The sequence below is a fragment of the Spermophilus citellus genome (genome assembly GCF_964194105.1).
Source record: "Spermophilus citellus genome assembly, chromosome: 2".
Lineage (NCBI taxonomy): Eukaryota > Metazoa > Chordata > Mammalia > Rodentia > Sciuridae > Spermophilus > Spermophilus citellus.
Window position 1 is genome coordinate 246095601 of NC_138183.1, and position 27644 is coordinate 246123244.

Consider the following 27644-nt stretch of genomic DNA (forward strand, 5'->3'; position numbering starts at 1 on the left):
TTACTCATGGAAGTTTATTATGGCAATTAATTACACGAACATATAGGCGGTCATTCATCCAGTCCAGAAGCACTCAGCAGACTCAATTAGTGATTTCTCTTCATAAATAACTTACGAGAAGCAAGCACAGTTGGAGAGGAACTGGCAGCGCTAATCTAGCATCACGCACACCCACAGATGGCACGCAGGCCCGGGACGGGGCAGGCACCAGAAGGTGAGGTTTTCTCCTTGGCCCCCACACCCCCAGGCCCACCAGAGGCTGGGTATTCTGGGAATGGATGTCTCAAGGCACATACAACTTCCTAACCCGTAGCAGCTCCAGGATCCGCCGAGACCTGGTTCACATCTGGTACAAAGTTAATGCTTCATTCGTCACCCCCTTTGGCCTAGTGTAGTCATTTTTACTACTGCACGTTTAAAAGCCCAGTGTGCTAGGGCTGCATGTGACCGTCACAATCCCTGCCCTTTACATTCTGAAGATGAGAGGTGCAGAGAAACTGACTGACGCCGGTGTAGTGATGGTGTTTTGGAAAGCACCATTTGGGAAGTCACTGTTAGGGTGTCTTTTGACGACGTCTACAGGGATATGGGGACCAGGAAGGCATACATGGGGAGATGAAGGACAGAGGGGGCTGCTTGAGAATGAGATTCAAGGCACTAAAGGAATAGGTAGGTGGGTGGGTGGGCCTCAGAAAAGCCAGCCAGAAGTGGGGGGCCCTGAGAAGGAAAGGGTGGCTGGGAGGTGCCCCAACTCCTAGCTGAGCCCAAACGTGACCACAATCTCCCAGGCTAGAGCTTCTCCATTCCCCCAGCCAGAGGGTCCAAGATGACCCCTGGATTCTCCAACCTGCAAGCAAGGTTAGGGGTCGGCTTCACATCCCAGCCCATTCGCTATGCAGGCGCCGCTGGCATTCAGAGCAGCACACGGAGCTTCTGTCCCCAGCCTACTGGGGTTAAATTATGGCTTCACAGGACATAAAAATCACTGTTTTTTCCTAACTCTGTTCTCTCCCTCCAGACTACCCCTAGCTGGGGTATGTGAGGCAGAACATTCTTGAATGGTCTTACACCAAGAGCTGTATCCCTTGGATTGGGACTCCATGTCAAATATGCCAAATCCCAGGGGAGAGGTAGGGGGTGGGCAGGGTGGCCACCTTGTCACTGAGATAACTCTGCAAGGAGTTCAGATGTCCTTGGAAGTGACACGAGAGGATGTGCACTAATGCATGCACACGCCACTAGCCCTGGTTCCCGCTGGCCTGCAGGACCTGCAACCTAGAGCCAGTGATCAACAGGAGCGGCTCCCAGGAGGGCCTGTGGCCAGAAGGTCAGCAAGTTCTGCGAGCTTCTGTCATACCCAACCTGTCACACACACCCTCAGTGCCTTTGGGGGTCCTGTATGCCCCTGGCCAGGTGCCCCTGGGGCCTCCTTGTGCTGATGCAGGCCCACGGGGAGCACTAACTCACTTCCCATTAACCTCAAATCTCAGCGACAGGTGGGCTAAAGGTCGTGGTGCAGGTGGAGGAGGGAAGGGCCAAGGAGCCAAACCACGGCTAGTATCCAGGCCAGGCAGGGCCTGGGGGTGGGGAAAACCCATATGGAGGAGTGGGCCCTGGGGGATACGGGGGCCGAGGGGGCACTGAGGGCTGGGGCTGTCCTGGGAAGCCTGGGAGCAGAGGCTGTGTTGGGTAGGGAGGCTTTCCTCCTGTGGGGAGGTAGGGGGTCTGTTGAGGATAGCCAGGACTGGGGGCCCTGCCCCCCGCCAAGGGGTACCCAGGGCCAGAGGTGCTAGTCGGGGCTACAGGATAGCCCGGCCGAGGTGGAGTGCTCCTCTGTGGGGACCAGGGGTAGCCTGCAGCAGACCTGGGTCCCGGCTGGGCTGACGGGTAGGCAGGGCCCAGAGGCCCACTGTACGAGGCAGAGGGCTGGGCCACCACAGGGAAGGGGGCCGGCTGCAGGGCTCCCTGGGCAGTGGGGCCCATGGGCAGGGCGGGGGATGGGCTGTAGGGCAAAGGGTAGGGAGGCACAACAGATGACTTCGGAGGCGGCTGTTCTTCGGCCACAGGGGGTGTCGCCTGAGGGCCTGGTCGCAGGGGCAGAGGTGGCGGGCGGGGCGGAGGGGCATCTCCAGCCAGTTCCTGGGAAGCTCGGGGCCTCCTCACCACGTCTTGGAGCTTCTCCACTCGGACCCGGCGCAGATGGGACAGCATCCTCATAGAAGAGAAGTCCTCCAGAAACTTTTCCAAGGGCACCTCGCCCTCCAGGAACTTCTCAGCCATGGCCTGGAAAACAGGTCAAGTGACAATGGGGGCCTCCCACTCACCCCTGGGTCAGAACTCTGCCAAGGCCTGTGCTGAGCCCACTCGGGGCTCCCCAGCCTTCCCAGCCCCACCCTGGAGCTTCTCTTTGAGGTCCCTCCTCTTGTGACCCATCCTGTGACCTGTGTTCCGTGTTTCCCTCATGAGAACGTCAGCTCCTTAAGGGCAAGAACTATGTCTGTCATGGTCACCCCAGTGGCCTGCCCCTGACCTGCTAGGCCCACAGTGGTCACTGCACATGTGTTGCACAGCTGGATGAGTGTGAGCTACGGGGTGGCAAATGCATGCTAGCCCATGGGCGAGAAGGACCTGGGAGCTGCTTCCACCCGGGGCAGGCGGAGACTGCCCACAGAGGCCGAAGAAATGCCCAGAGGAAGCAGCAAACAGGGAAGGGAGGAGCGGGGGACCAGGCCTGAGATCCTCGAGGTCCCTGGTGCACCGCCCTTCCATCCAGGTCTATGAGCAGCCCAGGGCCTGCGGCCAGCTATCCAGCTCTGCTTCAGCTAGCAAGGAGAGGTCCCTGACACAGTACTCCTAACTTATCTCCAGTTTCTGCTACCCAAAGACAACCCTGGCCCAAAAACATTAAATGGAAAATTCTGGAAATAAACATTTGATGAGCTTTAAATAACTTTCATTACAGCATATTGTTATAATTGTTCTACTTTATTATAGTTATAGCTAATCTCTTCCTGTGCCTAGTTTCTATATTAGATGAACAAATGCAGGAAAAAAAAACATCATAATGTATACAGAGCTCAGTACTAGCCAAAGTTTCAGGCATCTACTGGGAGTCTCAGAAAGTATCCCCATGGATAAGAGGCACTATGTATTTGTTTCCAAAGGGTCTCCACTGGACCCCAGATACCCTTTTCCTTTGCCACCTACCAAGCCCACCCCCATCTCTTACTCTACAGACACGGGTGTTCATCATGAGTGCCCTGCCCCACGGACCCACACCCCGTCCAAGGGTCACTTGCAGAGGAACATCGACCCTCCACCTCACCTCAGACTCCTCCTCGATCTTCATGCCTTCTATCTGCAGAAGGTCCAACAAAGTCCCTGGCTGGAATGCTGAGGAGAACTTCTCTGGAAGGGAGGGCAGGAAAGATTGGCATCTCAACACTGCCTGCTCCGTGCTGGAGGCAGAGACCTCGGGAGAGGCACTCAGGACACCCTCTGCACATACAGAGCCCAGCTACCACCTGGAGTCTATGCAGAGTCCCTTGGGGTAGGTCTATTGGGCCCTTTGGGCCCAGTTCCCTCTGACGATCCCATTCCTGAGTAGAGTGGGGCAGGAGAGCCCACTCAAGGGCTCAGGCAAGCAGCTCCCGATACCAGCCCCAGAAGGGAAGGGACTGGATCCTGATGGTGCTTCGCCCCACAGGGGGAAGCTCGCCAACCTGTCCGCACTGCTGGCCAGCCAGGACAAGGAATGCAGGCCTCTGGACTCCAATCCCAACACCACCAACTTCTAGCTTTGTAACCTCAGGCGGGTGCCTGGACCTCTCTGAGCCTCATCTTCCTCATCTAGACAAGGTGAATAACAACAGGACCCCTACTCTTACACTCCTCTGTGTATGGAGCACGCTCAGCTCAGGGCCTCCCTGGCGCTGGCCCTTTCCTGTCCTCCAGCTGCCCTCCCCATTCCAACCTTGAATGGAGTCCCTGCATTAACAGGGGAGCCACCAGAGCACTCTCCAGGGCCAGCTGTCCCTACCCAGCTTTGCCTTCTGTTCCTGGCACCGTTCCACAAGCCTCCGCAGCTCCTGGTATTTGTCTGAGAGGTTTGAGCGGCTGATCTCTAGGGGTCCCTGGAATTCCAGGTTCCGCTCAGCCAGGCTCCGGTTGGTGGCTAGTGCCATCTCTCGCTCCAACTGCAGGTCCTGAACCTAGAAAAGTAGGAAAACGAACAGTAAGAACAACTGTCCCTGGGCTAAGGGCTTCTGGGTTCACTACTCATCTTGGGGACACTGGGTGATACTCGGCCTTTAAGCACAGGCAGAGAAGCCTGGGTTCAGACCCTGCACTAGGCACCCTGGCGTGGGTGCCTCACTGTATCCACGACATGGCAGCCCGGTGGGGGACACACAGGAGAAACTGGCATTAAGGTTAACAGCCTGCCAAGGCCACCATGACTGCAGAACTCCAGGGAGGGAGGGAAGCGATCTGTAGGAGAAGCCAGAGGCTTCACACGAGGGACAGGATCAAAGTCCCAACCACTTAACCCCACACTTGAGTCAAGTGGACTAAGGAGGACTAAGATGGCCCAACAGAACACAAGCTGGACACTCCATGATGCCCGGAAGTCAGGCTATTCTGAGGGGATAGGGGAGCCAGGATCCTGGCGTCGACCATGATGCTGATGCAGGAGACCCGCCGCATGTGTCCTGCCTAGAAACTGTACAGATGAGCCACCCTGGACATGCCCTGGAGTGCCCTGCTGAAAACACTTCCCCAAGCCAGGCAGCACGTGCCCCTCGGCCGGGTGGTGCAGCTGCCAGAACCCTGCCCAGCCACCCTGTGCACGAAGCCCTACCCATCTGTTGAGGAGGTTTGGAGAGTCAGGTCCATCACCCCAAGAGGGTGGGGACCACATACCATAGCATCTCGTGGCACCACCAGAGGGGACCACCACAGGGGTCAGGGCACAGCTCAGCAAGACCAGCTTCCTCAGGGAAGACAGGATCCCTGAGCCATTCAGCTTTGCCACCAGCACCAGCACTGGGGACCCAGGCCAGACTGGCCCATGCTCCACCAGCAACAGCAGCCCACGGGAATCCAGGGAGTCCCAAGGAGGGCGCTGGGGGAGGTCTTCCCACCTGCTGATCCCCTGCCGCAGAGCCTCAAGCCCACACTATGAGGCAGGCCACTAGAGAAAGAAAAGCCACAGCTTCCCCCTCCATAAGGAGGCTTCCATGACTCAGGGACAGCAGCGCCCAGCGTATGCCCGGCCCAGAGCCCAAACGCTCGGCCCCTTCACCTGGGTTTGCTGCCACACACACCCTTTTCAGCGACCGGATGGGCACCCTGACCTGTAGACCCTGGTGAGTTTCACTCTATCTGTCAGCTGCGGAAATCATTTTCACTCATGTGGCTGAGTCAGAGGGCATGGCCTCCTGTCCAGGCACCCGACGGGCCGGGGCCCTCAGGCATGCCTGCGCCTCTACCGCACGCCCCGTCTTAACTTATAAAGCCTGACTGCATCATTTTCCTCTAAAACGTGTCCTATTTCTGCTCCCTCTCCCCACAATCACCTCAATTTTTTCTCCTTTAGGGGGTCACCATGAAGCCTTCTCCTATTCCTTTGTACACCGTCAACACGCGTCCTACACCCTGCTCCAAGCAGATCACTCGGCCTGTGCTGGTCCCTCAGTTCACTCTCTTCTATGCAGAAAAAACAGCTCCTACCAACTCCCTTTTCAAGCCATGATCACATCCCAAACCACATGGGCTCCTCTCTCTTCTCACAATTCCAGTTACTCAATTATCTTTTGCCATGGACCATGGCAAAAGAGCTACTCAAAGATTCTTGGAAAGTCTGAATAGCCTGCCCTGTTTTGTTTCTGCCCAGTCCACACAGAATAATTTTCTTCCCTCAGAGCCTTCAAATTGATTGGTCAGGCACAGCTACATGCCACAAGATTCCAGTGCCTTTTGCCCAAGAGGTTGTTTCATCAAGGGTGTTTCATAGAGGCTGAATCACAGATCCTACCAGCCTGCTCAGCTTGGAAGTCAACTAAAGATAATTATGTAAAGGTTTGCTTCTGCCAAGCTCCATGCACCACTGGAACTGGAATCCCCATAACACTGTGCTCATGACAGACTCATGAAGTACTTGGTGCTTAACACACACGGAGCATCCCTAATCCAAAACATCCAAATCTGAAATGCTAAGAAATCCAAAGCTTTTTGAGTGTCTACAGACACTTAAAAAGTTTTGAATTTCAGATGATCTCAGATTTGGGGATTTTGGAGTCAAGTCTACATAAATATTTCAAAATCCAAAAAACTCCAAACTCTGAAATACTTCTGGTCCCAAGCACTTTGAGTAAAGGATAGTCAACCCATGTGTGAGAAATGAATAGAAGAGAAAGGAACGAAGACCTGAGCCAGCTCAGCACCTGTGCCAGGTAAGACAGGTGCGGGCAGAGCTCACAGCCCAGTTAACCATAGAATTGGCTGTAAGCTTAATTAACCAAGACAGCCTCTGCTTCCCATCCTGGATGAATAAGTTCACCCTGCCTCAGGACAGCAGGACACACCATGCGGAGTCTCAGGACCTCTCCTGGTGCTCTGCCCACCAGGAGAGCTTTCAACCTAATCCCCAGCCTCCTCTGTCCCCCAGGTGGAGGAGCAGGGGTGGACAGAGAGCACAGTGAGGGCAGAAGCAGGGAAAACATCGAACTGGGCATCCCGAGAGGAAGGGAAGTACTCTGGGGAGGGACGAGCAGGGAGTGCTGGACAGGGAAGCTTCCTTTCTGATGTTTTTTAATACACTGTGAATCCACAGAAGACACTGTGCCAGTTCATCAGTGAATATGGAATATAATCCAAATGTGACTCAGGTGAGCTGGTGCTGTCTGTGCTTGTCTCTCCCCCACACTAGGGCCATGAGGCCGAAGCATCTAGAGCACTGGCAGGCTGCAGCCACTCAGGGGCGACCAAGCATATTTCCAGCTGGGTAGCCACAGTCAGTCACCTGGCCTCTCTCACGTTGCGGGAAGTCACAAGATCACAGGAGGTAGGTAGAGACAGGGAGAGCAGGAAAGTCCAATGTTAAGTGTAAAACTGTGTATTCCCATGAGGACTCTGTGACTAGGAGTAAGAAGATAAGGTACCAGTTCTGACGGGCACAGATCAAACAGCAATGAGCTACACCCAGCCAAGAAGGTGCGTACATGTGTAAGAGTCGCCGAAAATACAGGGTCACACAGGTCCACTGTGGGGGAAAAGGCAGGCACCAAGCCACACCTTGAGGAACCTGCTGACTCAGGCTGGAGCAAGTGTGCAGTCTCCTGGGGCTGCCGAGTCCCTAGGAGGGCCCAGGGGTCCAAGTCCACATGGGAGCTCCCTACCATTCCCTAGGTTCCCAGATGACCCAAGAACTGGCATGCAACCTCAGGGGACCCTCTGGTTGGTCCAAACCAGGGTGAAATCCACAGAAAAGGGAGATAAGTTTGGCTAAAACTGCCAATAAGCTAAAATCCTTGAAAAGTTTGGTCTTCCTTGGGCCCTGCAACAGCCTCTCTACCTCAGGGGACTCCAAAGCCAGCCGGTCAATCGCCTCCGGGTCATTCTGCATCTCCTCCAGCTCCTGCAGGGTCTTATCTTTCAGGGTCTCCATCTTTCCCTGCGAACAGAGAGTGACACCAAAGTGAGGAAGGGGCAGCAGGAAGGGAGAAAGGCAGACCTGAGCCCACGTATTACGTGTCGAAACAAACAGGAGTTCAGCATGGCACCACCTCACAGGGGAACTCAGGGGGGCAGAGTGGAGGGAGACACTCCTGCAGCTCCGCCCACGCTCTCCCCAGGGAGACCAAGGCACCTCCTTCACCCAAACCATGAGCAACAGGGCATGGGAAGGCCGCTGCACCGGCACAGCAAGATCACCGTCCACAGGGGCACTAGATAAAGCTCTGAGGAGCGGCAGGAAGGAAGGAGTGCGTCAGGCAGTAGGAATGGAGACTAAATTTGGCCAAAGGCCGCCTGCCAGTGCGGAGGCCACCCTGCCCTCTGGTGGGCGTCTATTTCTGTCTGAACCAGAAATACACCAACCCCTCATGTGGGAGCGCTGCTGCTTCCACACCACAGGCTCTGCTGTGTCCTCGCTTGTTATATTTAGAGCACCAGGTTTCCCCGCCACTGCAGTCCTCTCCGCGCGTCACCAAAACGAACTGTCATATGTATGGCCTCATCGGAGCAGAAAAAGAATCACTGAATTGGCCTCTCAGGCAGTCAGGAGGAAACGAAATCGACTGGCCCAAACAGGCCGCCTGCTCTGACAGAGAGCTGGTGTCAGTGGTCTTCTCCCTGCCACTGCCCAGAGGGTCACCATCTGTGTGACAAAAGGGTCACAGCCAGCCCAGAAGGGAAGCTGGGACAGAGAAGAGGAAGCACGGACCAGGCATGCCCTTCCTTTCTGTTGGCAGGATTCTCCATCTTTATGCCTCTCCCCAGGGCTGGGCCTGAACCCAGAACCTCACTCGTACTAGACCAGCACTCTACCCCCGAGCTACATCCCCAGCCCGTGTGGTTTTTTATTCTGTGACAGGGTCTCACTAAGCTGCTGAGGCTGGCCTTGAACTTGCCAAGTGATCCTCCAGCTCAGCCTCCCAAGTCACTGGGATTGGAGGTGTACGTCACGGCGCTTGGCTATTTTTATGCTTTTTATCTTTTCTAGCCGTGCATTTTATAGCTGCAGTTTGGGCTCTTCTCATTACCAGCGTTGCTAGTTTTCAAAAGCTTCCAGCACCACAGCAATCAAGGGTCCCAGGGTCCCCACCATCCCCTCTGTGGGCACTCAGCTCGGGAGCCACGCTGTGGCTCAGCCAAGGTGTTTGGGAAGCAAGAACTACGGTGAAGAGAGAAGTCCCCTCTTCAGGGCTGCTTCTCTACCAGATCAGGGAGGGAAAGGCGTGTCCTAGGGCTGTAGGAAGGTGAAAGGGAGACTGACAGGCAGATTCCTGCCTTTTGCCAGGAAAGTCTGGTCTCCACCCTTGGTTATGCCCTGTTGATGGTAATGCCTTTCATGCTCAAAAACACCCTGCTTTGAAAAACAAATTAGGTGGTCACCCTACTAATGAAGAGCTATCCAAAAAAGGCATCACCAGTATTGGTCATTCACTGAGGACTGAACTAGTTCCAACCTCTAAGCCAGCATGGCCAACCCATCACCCTGCAGGTGGCCAGCCCACCTGCAGCCTCCCCTTCAGCATGCCAGGCCAGGGCCAGGACCTACAGTCCCTCCTGCAGTCATGAAGCAGCTGGTCCAGGGCCAGTCTTTTGGGAAGAGAACACCTCAGGAAAGTCCTGTCACAATGGAGCTCGCTGGCTTCTGAATAGCCACAGCACAAGTTTCACCTGCAGAGTTAAGAACACAAGGTGGCAGCAACTGTCCCATACACCGATGGCAGATCAGAAAGATTAGGTTGGTTGTGGCCAGCAATAGCAAAGCCAAAATTCAAGACTGGCCTCTGTCTATGCCTCACCCTGCTGTGCCAAAACCCTCGCTCTAGAAGCTGGAGCAGAGAACGGCAGCCTGAGAAGAATGTGGGGTGCAGCAGAGCTTGTGAGGCACACTGCTGTTCCAGCGCAAGCCCGCGGGCCTGCCACGACCAGGAGCAACGCAATGAAGACTCATGAGCTCACAGGCTCCAGTCACACAGAGCCAGAGCGAGTCTAGAGCCTGCACTGCAGCCGTGGGCCTCACCCACTGGAACCTCCCTGAGCCTCAAGCACCTCATCCACAAACTGGGCCAAGCAACAGCGCCTCCCTCGCAGATTCAAGGAGATAACACCGGCCAAGCCTGGGCCAGCACAGGCCTTGCTTAAAACAAATACGAGTGCAAGATTTCAACATCACAGAGATTGTGTGGGGTTACCACGGCCTCCAGAGAACCTGCCGGGCCACAGCAGAATGTGCAGAACAGCACTGTCCAGGGAGAGGCCTGCCACCGAACAGCATCTGCTCACTTCTGCAGTCAGGGCCAAGTGCAGTACGTGCTGCAGGTGGAGGATGGAAGCCCCGCATGGGCAGCTGGCTGACCACACACCAAGAGCACCGTCAGCAGCTCCATCTGCAGAAGCAGCCCACAGGGTCAGGACCTGCTCTCACCAATGGAAGTTCCTATGCACCTCGGGAGCCCTGGGACAGTGCCCAACTTCCCCCAATTATTTACCCTGGAATGGTATTGCCAGGTGCTGGACTTTAAGGCAACAGAGTCTCAAAGAGACTGGCAAACTTTTTGTCTCAGGACCCTCTTCACTCCCAATATTACTAAGGTCCCCAAAAAGTTCACTCATGTGGATCACAGCTTTAGTACGTACCATATTAGAAACTACAAATGAGAAATGTTTCACACACAAATATACACAGCACACAGCACATCAGCCACCGGAATGGCATGTTCTGAAATGCCACTGTGCACACGAGAAGGCAGTAAAAAAGACAAAGGTGTCAGAACTATTATGAAAATTGCTCTGAGCTCACGCATAATCAGGAAGGGCCTGGGAGACCTTCGGGTCCTTATGAGAGTCACTGGCCCCCTAGAGGTTAGGAGAACAGACTCTGGACTCAGACTACCTGGGTTGGAATCCTGGCTCCCCCACGAGCTGGGTTATCTAACCTATTGGTGCCTCAGTTTCTCCATCTGACAGAGGGGACCTGGAACATGGTAAGTACTGTGTGAGCGTCTGAAGAGCCTGACAACCATCGTCAACAGTGGGCGTGGATATTACCCCATCCCGAAAGAGGAAGGTTAGAGGTGAAGCCACTAGCCACACAGCTTGGAAGTGGCAGGGCCTTAACAGGTCCAGGATACTTGGCAGGTGCATCAGAATCACCTGGGATACTCGTTAAAGCCAAAGACCTCAGCCCTCCTCCAGATGTAGAACTTCAGAATCTCCAGGGCACAGAAGTTAACTTTAAATGCAGTTTTAATTTTAACTAAGCTGCTAGGGTCAAGCTGGTTTAGCATCTACTGTCTTTATCCTCCCCATCCTCAACACTCCCCAGGAACTCAGGTGGATAGAGCCCCCCCAGCATGAAAAGGCAAGGACCCCAGGGGACAAGGGGTCTGTCAACAGGGTCACAGCAGAGGCAGGTGAGAATGTGAGTTATGCTGTTCCTGCCAAGTGAGGCTCTGCCCAGAACCCCAAACGCACTTCCTACGGTTCCCGTGGCTGCCCTGTGTGGGCATGGAGACGATTCCAAGCTGCCCATCACACCTGGGCCTGGGCTCCAGAGTAGCAGTCCCACAAACAAGGAGCTTCGCCAAGTGAGGCAGCCGCCACGTTACCAGGATCCCAGAGCAGACAGGAGAAGAGGGCCCAAGCTGTGGCCACCACACAGGAGGCGCATTAAAAGATGACGCCTCTGCTACTGCAGGCTTCCCACGGGCCAGGAAACCCGGCCCACAAGGAAGGGCCAAGGTGCTTCCATCCACTCTCGGGGTCCTCTGCCCACAGGCTTCTCTCCTCGGTTCAGAGCACACTGCTGACCCGTGGGGACACACATCTTCAATTCTTCCAGAAGGAAGGGTGCTCAGGACTTCCAAACAACTCTGCCAGGCAGCTAGAGGCCAAAAGTTCCCCTAAAGGGGCTCAGTTTTCCTCGACTCTAAAAACAGGTAAACCAACCCTTATGGTCACGTGGCCCATTTCTTCTGATATCAAAGCCCTTTGCAAACCCTCCCGTTCATTCATGTAACCACCCTACTAAGGAAAGTGAGCACGAGGCTTGCTCACATCTATTCCAGAGATGAACTGGGGCTCAGAAGATCTAACAGGAAGGTCCTATAAACCTCTGAGGGTCAAACAGCCAGAGGTCCCCGTCTCTTCCCTCTTCTGGTATTTTCCTCTGTTCCTGCTCTGCCCATAACAGGGGTATAATGGGGACTGAGTTTATTTATAAGATCCAGAGATCACAGCCACACAAGCAAGCCACTGACCCCTGGGCCCCGCCTCCCAGGTAGAGGTAGCTCACAGGGCTGCCCCCCATCTCGGGCCAGGCAGGCACGGGCTGTCTTTTGAAATCCATCACAGCACCTGCCACCAGAGGCAGCCAGTGCCCTGCTCTCACAAGTCAGGTATCACCCGCTCCTCAGTGCCACCCAGCAGGGGCAGAAGCAGCAAGCAGTTCTGGGGGCATAATTTGCAAACGGAGGGGAGAATGGGACACCACTGTGCCCAAGGCCCACAGAGCAGGCGTCTGAGGAAGCGGCCCCACAGCCAGCCATCTGCTGCTGGCAACACTCTCACTCCCCCCACCAGCCAACAGGGCGGGCAAGTCCAAACAGCTGCTTCTCGGAGTGCCACACCACCAGGGATGTCACAAAGCAGAGGACGGGGGGCAGGGGTGAGATGTTACATGGCGAGCCAGAGTCCACAGGCTTTTGCTTCTGGACAACCTAACAAGTCCAATTTCCCCAGGCTGTGGGCACAGGGTCCTGACCCAGACCCTTCCCACCACCAATGGCCAGCAGAGCTGGGTGCTCCTCTGGGGGATTCTGGAATGTACCATTGGGGGAGGGGAAGAGGAAGGGGAGGGGAAGAGGAGGGCAAGGTGAGAAAGGTAACCCCCTGTACACAAGATTGCTTTATTCACCTTTGTACCCCCTGTGCCTGGCTCACAGACAGCACATCAAAGAGCTTGCCAATAAAGTCAGTCAGCTGGTGGACAAGTACAAGGCACAGGGACCTGAGAACACAGCCTCCTTCCACTTACTCATGCTTCCTTCACTTCTCCATGACTTTACCGAAGGGACATTTACTAAGCAATTACTATGTGCCAAGAACTGTGCAAGGCCAGACATCAAGGGATGAAGGATAAACGGGGCAGAGAGATGTATCTGTTGGGTTCTTCCTTAACATGTAAGCTGAACCCACCTCTCAAGGAACTGTTTGGTTTTAAAAAGCCAATTAAAAAACAAAAAAAACAAAAAAAACAAAAAAACACTGTGAACATAGTGAAAGGAACCAGAGAGGTGGGGTCAGTGAAGCAGGGTGTGGGGCAAGTGGCTGAAGGGGTTACTCTGCATGGGAGCCACTGGGATCTCAGTGGCCTACAGGGAGCCAGGACGGATGGCGAGGCCCAGCTGCACAGCGTTCACAGGTACAGAAGAACAACACCTCTTTGGGGGGCAATGCCATCAGCAGAGAGGCGGTGAGACTGGGAATGAGGAGAGAAGCCATGCCCAAGCTCACATCCGCCGTCTCTGCACCACGAAGAGAAATGAGTCCCCACTGTCTGCCTAATGGCCCCTGAGAAGGAGCAAGAAGTTTTTCTTTTTTCCCCCCTGTTCTTTCTTTTTAAGTTTTGTCTCCTCCTCAGTTTTCACCTCTACCAGAGGTGACAACCCCAGCCACCTATGAAGCCCTGGCCAGCAAGTCAGGCTAAGCACCAGGGAGTGTGTCCCGCTGGCACAGAGCACGGACCCAGCTGGCTCCAGGTCCCTCCTGCAGGGAAGAGGGCAGGCAGCTCAGCCAGGCCCGCCAGCTCCCTGGGGGAGACCAGAGATCCAGACCCAGGCGTATCGCCCAGCTGTAAGTTTCAGCAGATAATTCAAAGTCGAGAGAGATGCATGCATGTACAAATATATATAAATATAAATGTTAAATAAATATAAATGCTTCTCTCCCCCTCCCTCCCTCCCTCCCCCCCCCCTCTCTCGGTGGACCACCAAAACCCATGGGCTATGGTGTGTAGCCTGAAATCAAACCATACCCTCTGCCAGCCACGTATGCAGGGATGACATAACACAGAGAAATGCTAAGGAGAAGTGGGCAGAGGGGAGTGCAAAGACATGTCACAGGCAGCCTGCAGACAATGCCTTTGGCCACAAACCCCTGAAGGGGGTGGTGGGGGGGACAGAGGCTTTAAAGCCAGAGTGTCACCATCAGAGCCAAGGAGACTGCATTTCCAGCAGCCCAGACCTCACAGGCCAGCCTCCGAGGGGAGGGGGCCCTCTGCATCTAGACCTGCTGCTGTGAGCACAGCTTTCAGCTTCTTTTCATTATTTTAGTTTTTTTTTTTTTTTTATTGGGGGGGGACAGCAGGGATTGAACCCAGGGGCTTGCAGCTCTACCACTGAGCCACATCCCCAGCCCTTTTTATTTCATATTGAGGCAGTGTCTCACCAAGCTGCCCAGGCTGGCCTCAGACTTGCCATCCTCCAGCCTCCCCCCAGCTGCTGGGATAACAGGTGGGCCATCACATGGGCTCTTGTTACTTAGTGTCTTAACTAAATTGTTCACATGCCTTGAGCAAGAGTGACAGGATCGAGTGGAGGATCTAGTGGAAGGCGGGAGGCCGGAAGGCAGACGATGGCCAGTGGATTTAGACCAAAGGTGGTGCCATGTCTGGCCTCCTGAGCAGAAGCAGCTGCAGAACCTCTGGGGGGAGCAGTCCAGGGCCCAAACTTGAGGCAGCCTCCAGATCCATTCTTAAAATAGGAAAAACAAACAAAAAAGCAATGTATTGATGGTTCTTGTTCAAGGAAGAACTCTGCCATGATTGTTCAGCAAGAGCAGAGTTCACCTGGTCAGGCAGCCTTCCCCAGAACCAGCTGAAAGACCAAGTACAGCCAAAACTCAACAGCAGAGATTCCTAAGCCACGAGGACACTGAGATCACAGTGTCCACACCAGTCAGAGAGCCTTTCAGGACCCCTTGCTCCTTGCCTCTGCCCAACCACTTAATGCCAGCTCTCCCTGCAAGGATGCAGAGGGAACAGCACAGTGTTCCCACACAGCCAACCTGGGTTCACGCTTGACTCCAGGCTCCTTAACTGTGTGACCCTGACTAAGTCCCTTAACCAAAGGTTTCTAACCTGGTAACTGGGGCACCATGATAATTCTCCCTTGGGGTTGTTGTGTGGTTCAGATAAGCGAGCACCCTGAAAGGGCTTTGCAAATTCCCAAGCACTTAACAAATACTATTTTTTCCACCTCTTGGGGTCACCTGATGATTAGGGGCAATGAGGTCCCCGGGGTGCGCTACTGAGTCGAGCAAAGTGGCTGCTACTATTGAATCTCCCAATGGCCCTGCAACGGGGCAGGGTAGCTGCAGCTCCGATCGCACTCCTCATGCTGCCAGCCAACTGAACTTGCCAGCAAGCCTGAAATCACACTACAAGGGGAGTTGTAAAGCCCCTCTGTTTCTTATAAATTTCCCACATCCACCTACAATACTGGCAGAAGTTATTACCATAGCAACCTGCAAAGTTCAATCGGCACGTGTTGAAGGAACTGGCCCCAGCTGACCCCTCACGTCAAAAACACCTACTATTGCCTTGGAAACCTTCCTAATCCTGCCACTTAAGGAGGAAATATTTGCTGACCTGATCTAGTTTTTCTTTTCACAGAATGATTCTAGCCACATACCCAAGTATCAGACTCCTGGCTTCCCAGAGGAGGCAATAAAAAGAAATCAAACCGTCCTGTTCTCCTCACCTTTCCCAAAACATCACTGACTCTGTCTTCCCCAAGATTGAAAAGCCGGAGTATGTCAGGCATGGTGGCACATGCCTGTAATCCCAGTAACTCAGGAGGCTGAGGAAAGAGGATCACAAGTTCAAGCCAGCCTCAGCAACTCAGCAAGGCCCTAAGCAATTCAGTGAGAACCCATCTCAAAATTTATAAAAATAAAAAGGCCAGGGATGTAACTGAGTGATAAAGTGTTCCTGCATTTATACCCAGAATCAAAAAAGATTAAAAGAAAAAAAAGAAAGAAAAAGAAAGAAAGTAAAAAAAAAAAAAAAAGAAACTGGAGCATAAGACACAGAAAGAGAGGATTTTTTGGTTTTCATTCCTTCTAAGCAATGGCTGGGCTGGGAGTTGGAGGTCCCGCCCCGCCCTCAGCACTGAAGTGTGGCACAAAGAGTATGAGGTATTAGAGCCTAATATTTCCAGATTTAACCCCGCCTGACCTTTTTACTAGCTGTATAACCTTGGGCAAACTTTTCAGCCTTTCTCAGTCTGTAAGATGGACTAACACCACCTCATCACAGGCCGCAAGGACTTCATGAGAATCCCACTCTCCAGGTGCTGGAAGGAGCCTGCAGCAGGCTGGCCCAGCAGCACTGGGTCACGCTGACTCATACACCTCACACCTTATGGCCAGGCAGCCATCGAGGTACACGCCAGAGGACTTTGAAAGAGCTGATCCCAGGGGACAGCACAGGGTGTGGCCTTCTAAAACAGGCACCAAATCGACAGAACAAAAGCTGGCAAAAATAAGCACAGAGGTCCGTCTGTGGGGCCGTGTCCACTCTCAGGGTAGGGCTTCCAGGAGGTATTATGTAATGACCTACAGCTCCTCAGGTCCACTGGGAACTCCAGACCAGCGTCCCCAGGTGAGAAGGTCCTGGAGGGACGGGCCCATTTGCCATGGGGCCCTCAGGAGTGGCTTCTCCACTCCCCGCAAAGAACCACCAGCTGCTCAGGGTGCTCCACCAGCAGACAGCAAGCTGCAGAGCCCACGCCCCAGCAAGGACCCAAGGACCCAGGCATTTTGCTGTCCCTGCGTGACCGCGCCCATCTGTACAAAGACTCCTCCCAAACCTGACCACCTCTCACCTGCAGTCCTGAGACTCCAACTCCAATTTTTCTCTCCCCCAAACCCCACTCCCCTCCAACCACCACTGCCACTGCGAGCTCAGCCTCAGTCACTCAGCGGGCCGCTCACGGCTTTGCCTGGTCAGTCTCTGGAAGCCTCTCCAGCACACCCATCGCTGCCCTGCCACAGGCACCAGACTTCTGCCTCCGGCGTCTCCTCCTTACAACCTCCTGCCACGCACCTCTGGGTCAGTCTGGATTAAAATACTGTTCCTGCTCCCTCTGCCTTCCGAAGGCTAGAAAGCTCCTCCTGCCTCCTCCCCAAACAGCTAAGTCTCAAATCACTGCCCTGAGGATGCCACATTCGCCGCCCCCTTGCCCAAGTCCCTTCTCCACTCCCTGTCAGCGGTAATGTCTTACCAGCAGGGCACAGGAGGGGGCTCTGCAGCAGAAGGGAGGGTCACACCAGGCTTTACCACCTACCTCTCTGTTCCCCTCCCAAGCCACACAGTCCATCAGTAACACAGGACCAATGACAGTCCCTGCGGACAAGATTCAGAGAGTGCTCGGATGCTGAGGGCGCTGAGGGCGCAGTAGAGCACGCAACCCCCACAGCGCTGCAGCCCGGAGGGCGCTCTCGCAGAGGAGAGGTGGTGGTGGAGCCTGAAGTTCAACCTGGGTGGCCTGGCAGGGGGCCAGGTTCTCTGCACCACACATGAAACATAGTGCCTGGCTCTGGGGGGATGAACTTAATAAATGTCATTACTGACAGCTGCCGCTAGCCTCCTAAAGAGTAGGACCCAGGGCTGGGGTTGGGGCTCAGTGGTACAGCACTTGCCTGGCATGTGTGAGGCCCTGGGTTCAATCCTCAGCACCACATAAAGATAAATAAAATAAAAGATCCATTTACAAATAAAAAAATATTTTTTAAAAAAGAGTACGACCCATTAGATTGTGTTCAGAATCCAACCAACACAATGCAGTCCCGACCAATTCTAGCACTGAAACTCTGCTCCTTTACCAGGGCCCAGGCTAAAGCCCCACATGCTCAGGCAGGCACATGGGACCTGGTGCCTCCTCCAGACCCTGGCTCTAAGGGGCAGACCCAGGGGGAAGAGCTCAGCATCTAGAAGGCGGACAACCCTGCGTGCTGGATCACCTGCTGGCTGGGCCACGTGTGGGTAACCACCTCGCTATACCTCAGTTTCTTCTCCAGGACCGGGCTGTGGTGGGGATACGGGGGCTAGCACCTGGAAGCTCCAGCACTTCCCCACCGTGGCTGAACGCAGGGCCTCCGCTCATTCTTACCTCTGTAACTTGAGCACCCCCACGGGGACTCCGGGGGAGACAGTGAAGATTCCTCCAAGACAGCTCTGTCAACAGAGTGGCATAACTCCAATGGCTGGATGTCATCAGATCAATAGTTACCAGCTTCGATCAATATGACAGCCAAGAAACAAGCGATTTAATAAGTAGCCTCCCTGACAGTAAAACCCGGCCACTTGGTGAGGTCTCTTCTTTGGCCTGCGGCTCTGACTTGAAAGAAGAACATCCTAAATCTTCCACCAAACTCCCATTTGTTTCTCCTGTGTCCCGACTGCTCAGCGGGCCGGGAAAGGATTTCCACCTGCAGCTGTCAGTCCTCCCCAGCCCACCTTTCTAATCTGCACAGAGCAAGCTGAGCAAGCAAGTTCCACCATCCCTTAAGGAAGAATGAAGGTGAAGACCAAGCAAAGACACATTCAGGACAAAGATCCAGGAGTCAGTGCAGGGTCATGCAAGGTGTGTCTCTGCAAGGCACAAGATGAGAACGCTGTTCCCACTGGTTTGTGGCAATCCTGGGCTGTAGCTGGTGGGGTGGCTGCAGAGCCCACCTCTGACAGTGATAAGCTTGACACTACGAACTTCTGGGTCCAGCAGATTTACAAACAGGCAGAAAGGTGTGGTGAGGGCAACAGGACAGCCACAGAAAAAGAGAAACTGAGCCAGAGCCTCCTCATGTCTACTTCTCAGGCAGGCCACCATCGGGCAGGCTGCACTGAGCTCTGGACTCATCTCAGGCTCCTGCAGGATGCCCATCCCAGGCCTCCTTTCTAGCAGCCGCCTGCCTGATTCTAAGAGACACACCTTCTTCCACACATCCCAGGAATCTCCAGACACACATTATATGGGAGCACTGGGAGCCATGGAAGGTTGTGCAGCTCTGGTATTTTGTTTAAAATCTTGTGTCCTTGGCTTTGCAGACAATTATCAGCTGACCCTGAACTTCCCTTCCCAGCTAGCCCTCCCTCCACCACCCCTGGGCTGCTCACTCCACCCTAACTTTCCCTGTCCTACCTCTACTTCCAGGACAGAAAGCAACGCTCCAGTCACTTGACCAAGACAGGGATCCTGCCCTCGGGGAGTTCATGGCATCCAGTGCCTTGCCTTTACACTTCGGTTCCCTCCACAGGAACGCTCTTTCCTCCCCCTTCATCATCAGGAAAACCCTGCTTATCCCCACGGGCCAGCCCCTCCGTGGAGCTTCCTTGCCACTTCCTCCCATGCCTTCCCATGGTTCTCTGTAAATGCCACGTAGGCTTTATGATCTGGCAACCAGCAAGAATGTGAGCTCCCTGGGGGCTCAGCCTGTGTCACCTTGGTTTCTGCATCCCAGCACCTACAATCAAGGCTGAACACACGTGAGCACCCACAAGTGCTCGCTAGACAGGGAACTTTGGCTTTTGGCCAACATAAAGGAACAGGGATGCCTAAAACAACTAAAAATCCACACAAAACATGAACCAATCATTTCCAAACACTGGACATCAGAAAGCCCAGAAGAGTGATCCTGAGAACAGGAAACAGGTGAGTTCTAGAGCTGCCCCAGCCTGCTGCCTAGAGTTTCCAGAACGGCACCGAGTTGGGAAGCATTGGGGAGCCCAAGAGGACCAAGGCAGCCAGCGTTCACAAGGTAGAGAACCAGGGAGAGCCACATGAGGTAACTCCAGAAACCTGCAGGGGGTCCCTTCCACTTCTTCACTAAGCACCATTCAGTACCCATCAGAGTTAGAGGGAATAATCCTTAGGTCTCAAATTAAGATAGGAATGTGTCGCCACCTGCCACCGTGGCAAAGCCTCATGGAACACAGGTCATTGGGAAAATACTAAGAAATGCATTAGCTCTGGTCCAGAGGCTACTCTGGTCTTAGCTAACAAAGCTTAAGAGCAAATGTCTCCATGTAACTTAGAAAGCCTCCCAAAACAATGAAGAGAATATTTATGTGAGTAAAAAAGATCTAGCACCCAGGAAGGTAAAATTCACAACATCTGACACCTAAGCAAAAATTACCAGCAAGCACTGGGGTTGTGGCTCAGTGGTAGAGCGCTTGCCTACCATGTGTGAGGCACTGGGTTCAAGGCTCAGCACTGCATAAAAATAGATAAAAATAAAGGTCCATTGACAACTAAAAAAATATTTTTTAAAAATAGCAGCAATGAAACAAGAAAATATGACCATAATGAAGAAAATGATTAATGAAAACAAACCCAAAAATTACATAGGTAATAGAATTAGCAAGCAAGGACATTAAAATAGTTTAACCACATTCCAAGTGCTCAAGAAACTAAAAGAAAAACTAAGCACAGTAAGTAGAGACTTGGAAGATTTTTTTTAAGGCCCAAATCAATCTTCTAGGATTGAAAACTACATTGTCTGTGATTTAAAAGTACACGGATAGAAATATCAGCAGATTAGACACAGGAGAAGAAAAGATCAGTAATTTGAAGATATAACAGTAGAAACCATCCAAAATAAATCACAAAGAGAAAGAGAGACTGGAGAGAAAAAAAATGATCAGAGAGATGTGGAACAACTTCAGGCAGCACTCTTATAAACAAATAATTGAAGTTCCCAAAAGAGGGGAAAAAGAATAGAAAAATATTCAAAGAATTTCTTGCTGAAAATTTTCCAAATCTCATGAAAACTATAAACACACGGATCCAAAGAGTTCAATTAATCCCAACATACAAAACATTAAGAAAATTACACCCAAAAAAATCATAACTAAATTGCTTAAACCCATAAGAAATCATCTAGAAAGGGGAAAGAAACGTTTTGAATAAAAAAAGCAAAACTAAGTTCAGCAGCAGATTACTCATATGAAGCAATGCAAGCAGAAGATTCTAGAACAATGTCTTTTAAAGTACTGAAAGAAAAATAGTCGACCTAGACTAATTCTACACTCAGGGAAAATACCTTTCAAAACAAAGCCAAACTAAAGACTTCCTTAGACATCTAAATGCTGAAAGAAATCATCACTAACAAAACAGCACTATAAGAAATGTTAGAGATTCTGGAGATCCACTGACACTAATTTTTTTTTTCAGTACTGAGGATTGAACCCAGGGGTGCTCAAACCACTGGGCCACATCCCCAACCCTTTCTTATATTTTATTTAAAGACTGGGTCCCAATGAGTTCCTAAGTACCTCTCTTAAGTTGCTGAGGCTGGCTTTGAAGTCTTCAAGTCAGAAGGAACATGGAACAAGTTGGAACCCCAATCAAAACAGAGGAGTAAGGCGCACTGGGACAGTGTACAAGAGAATAAATACAAAGGCCCTCCCTTTCTTTCTAATCTCCTTCAAGGTAAATGACTGTTTAAAGCAAAAGATGATGACAACGTATTGTGAGATTTATAACATACGTAGAAGAAAAAGTGGGACAGTAACATTTGTTTGAAGAAACAAAAATACCAAGACTAGGAGGGAGGAAAAGTCCTGCAGTGAAGTGCTACAGGATCACCTGAAGACAGATGACACCATGTATCTTCAAGCAGCCACTTTTTAAAAAGTATTATAGCTCATAGGCCAACAAAGGAAAGAAAATGGGAGTAAAAAACTGCTCAATCCCCCCCAAAAAAAAAGTCAGAGGAAAAATAAAGGAAAGGAGAACGAAGAACATGGGACAGTTTGAAAACAAATAGCAAGCCGATAAATTTAAACTCAAACGTCAATAATCACATTAAATGTTAAGCATGTCAATTAAAAGGCAAATTGTAAAAAGTAAAATATATAGAAATACAAGGCAAATTGTAAAACTAAAAAAAAAAAAGTAACATCCACCTGTATGCTGCCTATAAGAAATCCACTTTATATAAAGACACAAAGAGTTTAAAAGTCAAAGGATTTAAAGACAGACCATAATTTTTAATCTATTTTAAAACTGTAACAATATACACATAATATTTACCATTTGGGGCATTTTAAGTACACAGCTTAAGTACACAATTCTTTGACATTAAGCACATTTTCTTTATGGCACAACCATCACAACTGTCCATCTCCAGAACTTTTTCATTACCCTAACCTGAAACCCCACGCCCACTAGACACTACTCCCCCCTGCAACCCCCAAACACCAGGCATCCCCCTACTCTCTGCTTCTATATAAGTGACTACTCTGGAAACCTCCTCTAAGAATGACACAATGTTTGTTCTTTTCTGACTGCATATTTCATTCAGCTTAACTCTTCAAAGTCCATCCTGTTGCAGCGTGTTATCAGATTTTCCTTCCCCTTGAGACTGAGTCATGGTCTATCTAAGGTATGTAGCACATTTTGTTTACCATTCACCTGTCAATGTGCTAGGAGCCACAAGCAAATAATATGATGCATGGCACTTTCGGTTGTAAGGTGAAGCCAGCTAGCCATTGAGATGATATGATTATGTTAAGATTTACATTCATATGGAAATTGGACTCCTGCTGTTCACCTTGGCCTGCTACGGGACTCATGCTACGGGACTCATGCTACGGGACTCCTGGAGAGTTCCCATTGGTTGGGGAAGGATAGTAGGAGGGAATTCCGGAGGAGGTCCGCCCCCCCCCTTCCGGTAGACCCACAGTGGGTGGACCGGTTTTTTGGCTTGCCTGCACGTACGGAGTATTGGCGGCTTTTTCAAAAATAAAGTTTTGTTCCTGCTTGAGTGGCTCGTGATTCTGTGCCCAGCCAGACTGAGGCATCAATGCACAAGGGATTACTTCCACCTTTTGTCCTCTGTAAACAGTGCTGTTATGAACATGGTGTAGATACCTGTTCAAGTTCCTGCTTTCACTTCTTTTAGGTGTCTACTCAGAGGTGGAATTGCTGGGTCCTGTGGTAACTCTGTTTCATTTTTGAGGAATTAACATACTGTTTTCTAAACTGGCAGCACCGTTTTGCATTCATACCCAAAATGCACAAGGGTTTCGTTTCACTTTTTCCACATCCTCACTAACACCTGTTTTCTTAAAATAATAATCATCCTAAAGGGTGTGAAGTGGTATCTCACTGTGGTTTTAATTTGCATTTCAAGTGCTTTTTGGCTACTGTTTCTTTTCTTTGGAGAAATATCTACTCAAGATCTTTTCCCATTTTTGAATTGGGTTATCTGATTGCTGTTGGTGAGTTGAAGGAGTTATTTGTGGATTCTGGTGATCCACTAACACTAATTCCATTTTCTTTTTTTTTTTTTTTTTTTTTTTTTGGTACTGAGGATTGAACCCAGGGTGCTCAACCACTGAGCCACATCTCCACCCTTTTTTTATATTTCATTTAGAGACAGGGTCTCACTGAGTTGCTAAGCCCTCTCTAAGTTGCTGAGGCTGGCTTTGAACTCCGTGATCCTCCTGTCTCAGCCTCCCCAGCCACTGGGATTACAGGCATGTACCACCTGCCCAGCCACTAACACTAATTCTTAAAGACTGAACTAGCTAAATTAATATTAGGTGCAATAAATTTCAGAGCAAGGAATATTTCCAGGGATTAAAAGGGTCATTTCATAATAAGGTCAATTCATCAAGGAAATATAATACAAATGTTTATGCACTTTTAGAAATTCAAAATACATGAAACCAAAACTGACAAAACTATAAGGAGTGCTAGAGAAACGCACAACCCCCTTCAGAAGCTGTAATACCCTCTCCCGACACCTGAGAGAACAGCAGGCAGAAAATCGGCAAGGGCACAGAAGACGTGGCCACACTATCAACCAACTTGACTTAACTGAAATTTCCAGGACACTCTACCCGGACACCACAGAATACACATTCTTCTCAAGTGCTCACAGAACATTTATCAAGACGGACCATATCCTGGGCCATAAAACAAGTCTCAGCACATTTAAAGCAAATCATATCATACAAAGTATGTCTTCTTTTTATAAAGAAATTAAATTAGAAGTCAATATTTATTAGGGGAGAGAATAAAGTAATACTACAATGCTTGGGTCGCTCCTCTTACTACTTGTACTCTGGCTGAGGAGGGGCAGATAAATGAGCAGAGGGATTTAAATACTGACAGGTCTTCCATGCTAGGCCTGCCTCACTGGAGTTATGTGGTGTTCCTGGAGATGGTCCCTCCCCTCCTTTCAGGCCTATCCCAAGCCCCAGGGGCCCCACTTGTCAGCCTCAGTTGAATCAAGACAAACCTGTTTGATATTTGCTTGGTCCTTCACCCAACTGGTGAAATCAGAAACAGGAAAGAATGGAAGCAGCACCTGCTAGCAGACAGGCCTCTGTAGCTAGCAAAAGCTACGAAACTGTTGCCATTACAGAGATCTCTCCACCATGGGGCAACCATCTGGAAACAAACAAGAACATTCCAAAAACTCCCGATCCTGCGAGGAAACTGCCAACAGAATTCCCACAACGGAGGTCCAGTTGGATTAAAAAAAGGTCTTCAATGACTTGATTATGTCAATCTGGAAAAACCCTCTACTACTAGCCAACATTGTCCAGGAATGATTAATATGGCTATTTATCCCAGTGTTCTTTTTAACAGCAAATTGGCATGCTTCAAAGCAACAAGTAAAAGAAAACAAGACTCCTTAGTAATAATAATCCACTTCCAGGATACCAGTGGCCCAGCAAATCCACAAACTCTCAATCACATAACGCACTCGTTAAAAAGAGGTTCCTGGGGGCTGGGGATGTGGCTCAAGCGGTAGCGCGTTCGCCTGGCATGCGTGCAGTCCGAGTTCGATCGTCAGCACCACATACAAACAAAGATGTTGTGTCCGCCGAGAACTAAAAAATAAATATTAAAAAAAATTCTCTCTCTCTCTCTCTCTTTAAAATAAATTATAAAAAAAAAAAGAGGTTCCTGGGTTTCCCTCCAGGAAATATCACAGGAATTTCCAGAGGCAAGGCTCTGCTTGGGGTTTTTTGTTTTGTTCTTTTTTTTTTTTTTTACAAGCATCAGAGGTGATTTTTAAGGTCAAGCAAATTTGGGAAACTGAGGAACCTGGGGCAATATCACAGAATTAAAGACACACTCACTTTGAAATGAGACTGAAAGTTCAGGAATTCCAGCCCAGTCACTTACTGGCTGACACTAGCCAAGTTATCTGACTCACTCACTTCATCCGCAAAGTGGGATCAACATATCCTTGGATGTGTTCTCAGAATCCAGTATATTCAAACTGCCGCCACAATAGTGACCAGCGTGTAGCAGCCAAGCAAGAAATCAGAGCTAGTGCTCTGCAAAACAGCCACCTTCTAGCAGCTGTCCAGATGAGGACGTCTTTAATGAAAACGTCCTCCTTAATGGAAATGACAGGGGCCGGGAGCCAGAGTTCCAAGATAATCTAGGAAAAGGCTTGTCTGGGCAGGACCACTGCCAAGAACACAGACTCAGGTCAGCATCCAGTATTTTACCCCAACAGTCCTTCCTCCCACCCAGAACCCCAAAGATCAGGGCTGAACAGGGCTGCAACTCTGGACAACAGCCCCAAGTCCTTCTCACAGCCACCTCCAGCTGTAGGGTCGACGTTCACAGAACTAAGTCAACTGGCCTCATTTTGGGTGCACCAGCAGGAAATGGGACAGAAGGGGCAGAGCTGGTGAAGAGGGTGAAAAGGGCCTGGGGCAGCAATTGAAGAACGTGGATATTACTGAGGCCAAGGAACAGAGCCTGTGAAGCTGCCCGAGGTCAAGAGAGGCATTCGCAGTATGCACGCCCTGGTGTGGCCCAGACCCCGAGGTGTGGCCAGCTCTCCCGGTCACTCAACACTGCCGCAGATAACCCCTTCCCAGCCCACAAAGTGGGACAGCACCCGGCGGGCCGTGGGGGCAGCGGAAGAAGCAGGCACACACTGGGAACACACACCCCCTGCAGGGTTAGGGCTGCTCAGTGTCGCTGGGCTGTCCCACTGGGAATCCTGGGTACAGGACGCGAACAGAGTCCAGGCTGGAAGTTCCGTCCCCTCCCTGCCCTGGGGAAAGGGCACTGGCCAGGATGTCACAGGCCAGAGTCGTACGCCGCTCTTGGGCCTCAGTTTCCCCATCCGTACAAGGGGCAACCTGGCCCTAACGACACCTCTGTGACCGCAGGACGCTCGGACGCGGAGCCAGGGGCTGCCCAGGGAACCAGCAGGTGGAGGGCGGCGGGGGCGGCGGGCAGTCACGCGCCCCTCGCGCCCAATCGCCGGCCTCGGCCAGGGGAGGCGGGCGGGGGCCACCGGGAGCCGCGGCCGGCGCCGCCCCCTCCTCGCCCGCGGCTCCGCCCGCCCGCCGGCCGCGGACCGGGACCCTCCCGGGCCCCGCTCACCTGCGGGCCGCTGCCGCCGCCGCGGGAAAGCCGCAGCCGCGCCCACACTTCCGGGGTCCGCGAGGCCCGCCCCCGCCGGATGTGACTCTCCTCCCGCGTCCGGGCGCCGGAGCAGGCCGCGCTGCTCGTCCCGCGACGTTAGGCGCCCGCTCCGGGGCCCTCGGAGTTGCCACGACACCGTCTCCCACCGGTCGCGGCCTCCAGCGCCGCGCTCGCTGGACGCCCACCGGACCCCGCCCCGCCGGCCTCTGGCCCCGCCCCTCGCCTGGCCCCGCCCACGGGCTCTCGGAGCCAGTGCGCCTGCGCGGGCGCCCGCGGTTTCTCCCGCGGCCTCTCCCGCGGCTCTGGGTGTCCATTCCGGACTCTTGGAGGTCTGCTCAGAGCTCCCAGGAGGAGCCGCCGAGGGGAAACCAGCGGAATCCCAGCACCAAGGGAAGGCCTTGGGTGGGTTAGGCTCAGTCCGCAGACTCTCCGGGCCCCCGCGCACTCCTTTCCATAAGTTGGCCATAGGACTGGCCATGGATCCAAGTGTCCCCTGACAAAGGACCAGCCGGCTCCTCCGAACAGCTTCCGCTTTCCCCAAAGTAACCCGTTTTCCAAGCCCCTAGATTGCACTTCGAGTCCCTTATGTGCGGTTAGTGCTTCTTAAACCGCAGCGGGCCTTTTATGCATCCTCGCTTGTCTAGCATTGACAAGACCCGAAGTGACACAGCAGGTCTGTGAGGCTACTGCTATCTGCTCTGTGCAGCTTGTATCAACCAGGCCTGCAGGCGAATCCATTCCTTTTGCCTTTCAACAGCTGTGAGCTTAGCCCAAGGGCACCATACTCCTAAAATTCCAAGTCTAGTTAGATGTTGTTTGAGACCATTCTTGCTTACCCAGAAACCAGCTCCAACTAGCTTGTGGGAAATGCGATCCAGGGGCGGTGGTAGCACCCAGCGCCAAATCACTCCATGTCTTATCCTTCTCCACTTGACAGTGTTCTTTCTTTTTTATGTTAGCACCCTTTCAGTAAATTCCCTCAAAAGTGTTTTTTTCAAATTCTACAGTAAATGAATCTGATTGGCTAAGATAATCATCTTGCCCCTAGTGTTATTCAACTCTGTGACACTGTGTGCCAAATACCTGACAAGAACAACTTAAGGGAGGGAAAGTTTATTCGGGCTCCGAGTTCCAGAAGTTTAGTCCATGATGGGCCGAGTCCATTGCTCTGGACCCAAGTAAGGCAAAACATCAAGGCAGAAGGGTGGGACAAAGAAGCACCACTCAGCTCATGGCATCCAGAAAGTGGAGAGAGAAAGAGAGAGAGAAGGGGCTTCGGGGAAGATGAACCCTTCCAGGTCATGCTCCACTGACCCACCTCCTCCAGCCATGTCCCCCTGCCTAGAGTTACCTTGCATTCAGTCCACTAAGGTGGACTGATAAGGTTATAGCTCTCATGATCATTGCACCTTAGAATATCCCTGCATTAACATGGGAGCTTTT

General features: G+C 51.9%; 2 protein-coding genes across 7 annotated transcripts in view; one reads left to right on the top strand and one right to left on the bottom strand.

The window, feature by feature from the left end:
- On the bottom strand, positions 1–26409 carry VPS37C (VPS37C subunit of ESCRT-I). Of its 6 annotated transcripts, none has more exons than XM_081275570.1 (5): positions 26160–26409; positions 7574–7672; positions 4040–4211; positions 3326–3408; positions 1–2283 (listed from the first exon to the last, which is right to left on the bottom strand). In XM_081275570.1, exons 2-5 carry the CDS (start codon positions 7664–7666, stop codon positions 1555–1557), a joined length of 1077 nt encoding a protein of 358 aa, XP_081131696.1. In that variant the 5' UTR covers positions 7667–7672; positions 26160–26409; the 3' UTR covers positions 1–1554. The 6 variants fall into 6 exon arrangements, with proteins under 6 accessions (XP_081131696.1, XP_081131699.1, XP_081131698.1 ...); XM_081275573.1 differs by lacking the exon at positions 26160–26409 and adding an exon at positions 25719–25878; XM_081275572.1 differs by lacking the exon at positions 26160–26409 and adding an exon at positions 14300–14324.
- Positions 1–27644, top strand: part of CD5 (CD5 molecule) — a 244353-nt gene that overhangs the window by 22434 nt on the left and 194275 nt on the right. The window lies entirely within an intron of this gene.

What these genes read in the sequence shown, in the direction of transcription:
- VPS37C (XM_081275569.1), bottom strand. An exon ending in GGAACAGAAGGCAAAGCTGG is followed by an intron (nt 3,409 to 4,039) that starts GTAGGGACAGCT and finishes CCTCCCTTCCAG; the next exon opens with AGAAGTTCTCCTCAGCATTC. An exon ending in AGATCGAGGAGGAGTCTGAG is followed by an intron (nt 2,284 to 3,325) that starts GTGAGGTGGAGG and finishes CCTGTTTTCCAG; the next exon opens with GCCATGGCTGAGAAGTTCCT.